This window comes from Mus pahari, chromosome 3 (genome assembly GCF_900095145.1).
Source record: "Mus pahari chromosome 3, PAHARI_EIJ_v1.1, whole genome shotgun sequence".
In the NCBI taxonomy this organism is placed as follows: Eukaryota; Metazoa; Chordata; class Mammalia; order Rodentia; family Muridae; genus Mus; species Mus pahari.
Window position 1 is genome coordinate 147,150,716 of NC_034592.1, and position 6,614 is coordinate 147,157,329.

General features: G+C 49.7%; 1 protein-coding gene across 1 annotated transcript in view; it reads right to left on the reverse strand.

Annotated features, from left to right (window-relative positions):
• The window catches only part of Pltp (phospholipid transfer protein), a 19,809-nt gene that overhangs the window by 10,755 nt on the left and 2,440 nt on the right, over positions 1 to 6,614 (reverse strand). Inside the window, exons 4-8 of the mRNA XM_021192663.1 lie at positions 5,915 to 6,043; positions 5,236 to 5,391; positions 3,814 to 3,877; positions 3,670 to 3,733; positions 2,728 to 2,819 (exon numbers count right to left, since the gene is read on the reverse strand). Coding sequence (XP_021048322.1) covers positions 2,728 to 2,819; positions 3,670 to 3,733; positions 3,814 to 3,877; positions 5,236 to 5,391; positions 5,915 to 6,043 — 505 coding nt within the window. The remainder of the gene's footprint in view (positions 1 to 2,727; positions 2,820 to 3,669; positions 3,734 to 3,813; positions 3,878 to 5,235; positions 5,392 to 5,914; positions 6,044 to 6,614) is intronic.

The window sequence follows — 6,614 nt, forward strand, 5'->3', positions numbered from 1 at the left end:
CTTCAGACACTCCAGAAGAGGGAGTCAGATCTTGTTACAGATGGTTGTGAGCCACCATGTGGTTGCTGGGATTTGAACTCCAGACCTTCGGAAGAGGAGTCGGGTGCTCTTACCCACTGAGCCATCTCACCAGCCCGACTTTTTGTTTGTTTGTTTGTTTTTGTTTTTTGTTTTTTTCGAGACAGGATTTCTCTGTATAGCTCTGGCTGTCCTGGAACTCACTTTGTAGACCAGGCTGGCCTCGAACTCAGAAATCCGCCTGCCTCTGCCTCCCGAGTGATTCAGACTTTTTGTGTGTGGGGGTTTTTTTGTTTGTTTGTTTTTGTTTTTGTTTTTGTCTCTTGAGGCAGGGTCTCTCTGTGCAGCCCTGGCTGTCCTGGAACTTACAATGTAGACCAGGCTGGCCTCGAACTCACAGAGCTCCACCAGCCTCTGGTGCTAGGATAAAAGGTGTGTGCCACCACTGCCCATCTTGATGAACGTGCCCTACTTTTAGCCTTCTTCTGGTTCTCTGCCTTGGGTTTGTACTGCTGAGCTGTAGAAACTCTGCATGTCCCCCCTGGGAGAGAATCGTTTCCCCCACCCAAGGGCCCCTGGACCCTTTTCTCGGCTTCCCTTCCCTATCACATCACTAACCAGCCATCAGTCAAGGACCCTCACTATACCCCGATGCTAAACAAACAGAGCTACTGATCACTCTCAAGATCCCTCAGGTGGGGCCCACTGGAGGGGTACTCCAACTGCCACACCTGACAACTTACTCAGCTCCAAGGAGCCAGACTGATGGCCACCCAAATTCCTTCCCTAAAGGCAGTTAGAGTTACCCCTTGGGGTAGGAAGGGATGAGAAAGTAGAAACAGGCCAGGTGGAACAGAACACACACACACACACACACACACACACACACACACACAGCCCCAGCGGTGAGTAAGTCCTGGCTAGGGGCAGGAACACCAGGAGCTGCTCAATGCCTGCCTCCTGGTTATCTGTCACTCCTACCTTGAAGCTATACCTGAGGAGGAGACTGAAAACAAGATGGCTCCTGGTCACCTCATGGGTGAGCCACCCTGACCGACCAGCCCCTTTCTCTCCCCTCACCCTGGTCTCTCCCACTAGCCGGGAACACCTTACTCATTCTCTTAAATTCCCTGTAATAAAATACTTTTTTTGAGGCAGGATTTCTCTGAGTAGCCTTGGTTGTTCTGGTTTGTACAGCAGGCTGGCCTCACATTCTGTGAGTGCTGGGAATAAAGGCGCTCACCACTACCACCCAGCCCAGCTAAAATACTTATTTCTAAACTCAAAATGAAAAAAAAAAATTAACATACCCACAAATTCAACCATAATTAAAAACAGCAGTTGTGGGCTGGAGATATGGCTCAGTGGTTAAAGAGCACTAGCTGTTCCCCCAGAGGATGTGACTTCAGTTCCCAGCAACCATATGGCAGCTCACAGCTGTCTATTCTCCAACTGTGCGGTATCTGACACTCTCCTCACACATATGGTACACATACAACACATGCACACAAAACCACCCACACACAGAAAATAAAATAAATCTTTAAAAGAAAAAGAGAAAAAGAAGCTCTTGTGCCTTTAATTCCACCATTTCAGGGCAGAGGCAGGAGGATCTGTGGGACTTTAAGGTGACCCTAGTCTACAAAGTTAGTTCCAGAACAGCCAGGGCTACGTAATGAAACCTTGTCTCAAACAAACAATCAGCGTTGTCAGGTCTGCAAGATGGCTCAGCGGGTAAGGGAGCTTGGGGCCAATCCTGAGGATCAGAGTTTGATCCCCAGGACCGACCCTAGATGGGAGGAAAGAATCAACTCTCGCAAGCTGTCCTCTAACTGCCACAAGTGTACTACACACACACACACATTATATCTCTCAGTGGATGTCTGAAGTCTATATGTCACACACATGGGGATACCATTTTAAATAATGAACTCGAACATCCTGAGATCGTGGTGTCCAAGGAGGGCTTGATTCGATCCCCCTCAGAAACCAAAAGAAGACTGTTAGCAGCTGACTCACAGGGTCAGGGGCAGGCAGGATAGGCAAGGCAAGTCCCTGGAGTAAGGACTTCCGAGGAGCTACAGAGATGCAGAATGCAGTTAGGAAAGCCGAGCTCGGACTAGAGAGGTGGCTCAGAGGTTAAGAGCACTGACTGCAGCCGGGCGTGGTGGAGCACGCCTTTAATCCCAGCACTTGGGAGGCAGAGGCAGGCGGATTTCTGAGTTTGAGGCCAGCCTGGTCTACAAAGTAAGTTCCAGGACAGCCAGGGCTACACAGAGAAACCCTGTCTTGAAAAAAAAAAAAAACAAAACAAACCAAAAAAAAGAGCACTGACTGCTCTTCCAGAGGTCCTGAGTTCAATTCCCAGCAATCACATGGTGGCTCACAAACACCTGTAGTGGGATCCGATGCCCTCTTCTGGTGTGTCTGAAGACAGTGACAGTGTACTCACATACACAAAATAAATAAATTAATCTTGAGGAAAAAAATCTTTAAAGAAAAAGAAAGGTAGAGCTCAACCTCCAATCTAGGGGGCTGACCCTAACCCCGCAGCAGACGCGGGAGCCACGGCAGAGGCTGACCCTAACCCCGCAGCAGACGCGGGAGCCACGGCAGATCAGAGTGACCCTTCAGAGCCCTGCTCAGCCCCAGAGACGAGGGAAATCCATCAGCAGTCAGAGGTCACAGGCCCCAACCCAGGCAGCTCACCCGGAATTCCATATCCAGGTTGCCGTTGGAGACCACAGGATCCTTCAGAAGGGAATAATCGATGCCAACGAGATCATCCACGGGAGTGCGCACTGCAGAAAGGGGTTCGAGTGAGTCCAAGCTGGGTAACACGGGGTACAGTGCTTAACCTTTCTGTGTCTTTCAATCATAAGTAGTGACACTCCCCTCACTGAGGTCTTACGAAGATCAAACTGGCTTTACGTGGGAAGCAGCTAGAGCCTGGTGTGCTGTAGGTGTTCAGTCAGGAGGCCATTGTTAGCTCCATCTACTACTAAGACTATTGTCAGGTTTTTATCAAATCACTAAGCAAGACTGAAAAGGAGGGGCTGGCGAAATGGCTTCATCGGGTAAAGGAGCTTGCCTCCAAAGCTGTGCAGCCCGAGTTCAATCCCCATAACCTGTAGAAAGGAGACAATCGACTCCACAGTGTTGTCTTCTGACCTCCACACATACACCAGGATGCAGATACGCACACGCACGTGCATGCTTGCACACACAGTTATAACACATTTTAAATGTTTAAGATGACTAAGGAGTCATTTCCCCTGCTTTCCTTTTCAACCCCCTTTACCCAACGGGCCCGATAGGTCAAGATCGCTGACCAACAGTAGACACACATGGTAGCATAGAAAGGGATTCATGTTAACTGAGCACGCATGAAATGCAAGGGCCCTTTGGTCAGCAAGCATGTTTTTAATACCGTGACAACTCTTGGGGGAGGTGTTGCCAGTCCAAGGAGGACACCAGAGCCCCAAGAGAAGGGTTTACTTACCTAAGGTTACACGACAAGTCAGTGACACCTCTAAACCCAGGACGGTTCCAAGGCTGGACCGGGAAGGGGACTCTCTGAGACGCTGTATGATAGCAGCACACAGCTTCCTTCTATCCCCAGCCCCAGCTCCAGTCCCCACCCTGACTCACCGGGCACCGTGTCCAGGAGGGAGTTGAGCAACACCGTCCCAGCATGGTAGAGCACAGGGCAGATCTGGGGGACCAGGCCAGAGTCAGGGAGTCTCAGAACCAGGCCACCCCTACTCTGTTACCCAGGCCTGCCACCGCCCACACCTGCTGGTTGAGGAGGAACCGCATCCCAGAAGTGATGAACGTGGAGAAAAAGTTATACATCCTCCTGCAAGGAGAGGAGAGCCTGGGTCAGCCCCACCCTGCCCACAAGCCAGGCCCAGAAGAAATGACAGTGCCCAAAAGAAACAGGCGCAACAGGGTCTCCTTGGTTCCAGCCAGCTCCTCAGTAGAACTCTCCAGGAGCCAAACCCCAGCCCCTGACCCTCAAGCCTCACCAGACCCCTGACCTTCTCCTGTCACCTGCCTCACATTCTCAAGCCTCCCAGAGACACCCCCCCCCCCATATTCTATATACTCGTGATACCCTCCCCAGTGTTTCTGCCCTCTGTGGCCTCCTGATTGGGCTCAGATGCCTCCTCTTCCAGACAGGCTTTTCAGATCACCCTCCATCTAAATCTCACCACCCTGAAAGCTACCTTGGTCCCACTTCTCGGTCCTCACGGCAACTGTTTGAATCCTTCTAGCTGAGCTCTGAATACTCTCTAAATCCTCAGGGCCTGGGACACGCCACACTTGGGGAACAAACAAAATCTGACAGTGTGCAAACACTGGATGAGGAGTCTACCAGGTTTTTAACCTCAAACAACTGGCGCCAAGGATCCAGGAGCCAGCATGTTATTTTTTGTTATTGTTGTTATTATAATTGAGAATGCAATACAGACCCAACAGTGCATCCTGAGCCTGTGAGTCTCAGGGTGTTTTGGGTTTGGTCAATAGTTTCTCACTCTATAGCTCTGTCTGACCTAGAATTCATGACCTAGTCCAGACTGGCCTCCAACTCACTCAACATGTCTGCCTCCTGAGTGCTGGGGTTTTAAAGGTGTGCCCTTCCAAACCTGCCTCAAGTTTTCTTTTCTTTTCTTTAAAGATTTAGTTATTATATATAAGTTACACTGTAGCTGTCTTCAGCTGCACCAGAAGAGGAAGTCAGATCTCATTATGGATGGTTGTGAGCCACCATGTGGTTGCTGAGATTTGAACTCAGGACTTTTGGAAGAGCAACCAGTGCTCTTAACTGCTGAGCCATCTCTCCAGCCCCATTTTATTTTCTAAACTCAGGTACTGAGGAACGAACCCAGGGCCTCATGCATACTAGACAGGCTGTCTACCACTGAGCCAGTTCCAGCCGCAGACTAATCCTAACATTTAGACATTTATTATATGCCAGGGCCTGTCTAAATATTCTATATCTAACAACACAGTGCTCACAAGTATCTGCTAAAATAGATTTTAATTCTCTGAGGCTCTGAGCGTCTGTGACTTGCCCAGGTTCGCAGAGTCTGGATGGGGAGGAAGTAGGATTTGGTTGGATTCAGCGGGGCTCCCAAGCTTAGCACTTTCCTTTTCTGGCCCAGGAAATTGAACTGTGGGGCTCAGGACGTGTGTCCTGGGGCTGGGACTCACCTGAAGGTTCCCCCGAAGGCCATATTCATTTTAGACACAGAGGCCTCGCAGGAGACATTGGACACTTTAATTCGACCGCTGGCATCCTGGGAGAGCTGTAGACCTGTTCGGATGGACACACCTTCCGCTGAGGCATTGATGTAGCCTCCATCATAGCTGTGAAAGGCAGGCTCAAGGTCACCCCAGTGGGAGATTACTGAGGTTTCTACCCCTCTCCTTACCCCATACAACATGATACCTTATTTTTTCAAGTGTGTACAAAATGTTTGTGATCATATACACCCCCGTTGCTCTCTCATCCTCTTCCGTGCCTGAACCCTTCTTCCCAATATGACCTGCCCTGACTTTTAGTTTTGTTTTGTTTTGAATGATCCAAGGAGTTTAATTGATTAGCCTTGTTTGTGTAAGCATGGGTGTGAAGTTATGAAGTGAAGAAAGGGCAGAGTACCAGCGTCTACACCACTTTAGAAAAATGACTCCCCCTCCCTTACAGACATTCACTGCCTTCAGGGCCTCAGCTAGGGGTGGAGACTCATAAGCCCTCCTGAAACCTCCTCTTGATCTTTGTCACACAGCCTTCCAAACCCTCCTCTTGAACGGAGAAATTGGAACCTGGAAGGGCTAAAGGACTTCACCAGCCCAGCCATCAGCCCCACCCCTGATAGTTCAGGGTCCTCACAAGAACCAGTAGAGTAGCTGCCTCCGGAAGTGCAGCCCCAAGGATGCGTTGGAGATGTTCAGCAGCAGGTCCTGGTCTGGCTGGAAGTGGAGTTCCGAGGATATCAAGTGCAGCTGTGTGACCCTCACGCTGCAGAGAGCAGGGGTCAGGGTCAGCGTGTGGGGCCAAAGGGGACTGACTCACCCAGTCACAGAGACCCATCCCTCCTCATCTAACTGCAAGCTGGGCAATCTAGGTGGGTGGGATGGAGTCCCCTGTCCCTCCAGAGCTCCACCTGTATTGGGTAAACTCAGGAGATTTACTCTCTGGACCCAGGAGTTAAATACTACCTTCCTCATTTATTTTTTTTTCATGCATTTAATATTTAAAAGATAGGGAATTACTGGGCATGGTGGCCCACACACGCCTTTAACCCCAGCACTCTGGAGGCAGAGGCAGCCTCCTGATTTCTGGGTGAGTTCCAAGACAGCCAGTGCTACACAGAGGAAATCCGTCTCAAAACAAAACAAGATAAAAGGCAGGGAGTGTCCATTTGTCATTCAGACTGGTCTTGAATTTGTGAGCCCAAGTGATCCTTTTGCAGGAATTACATACATATTTATATTTTACACACACACAAAATTTGCTTTAAAAAAATGTAAAAGCTGGGTATAGTTTCACACACACACACACACACACACACGCACACACACACACACAC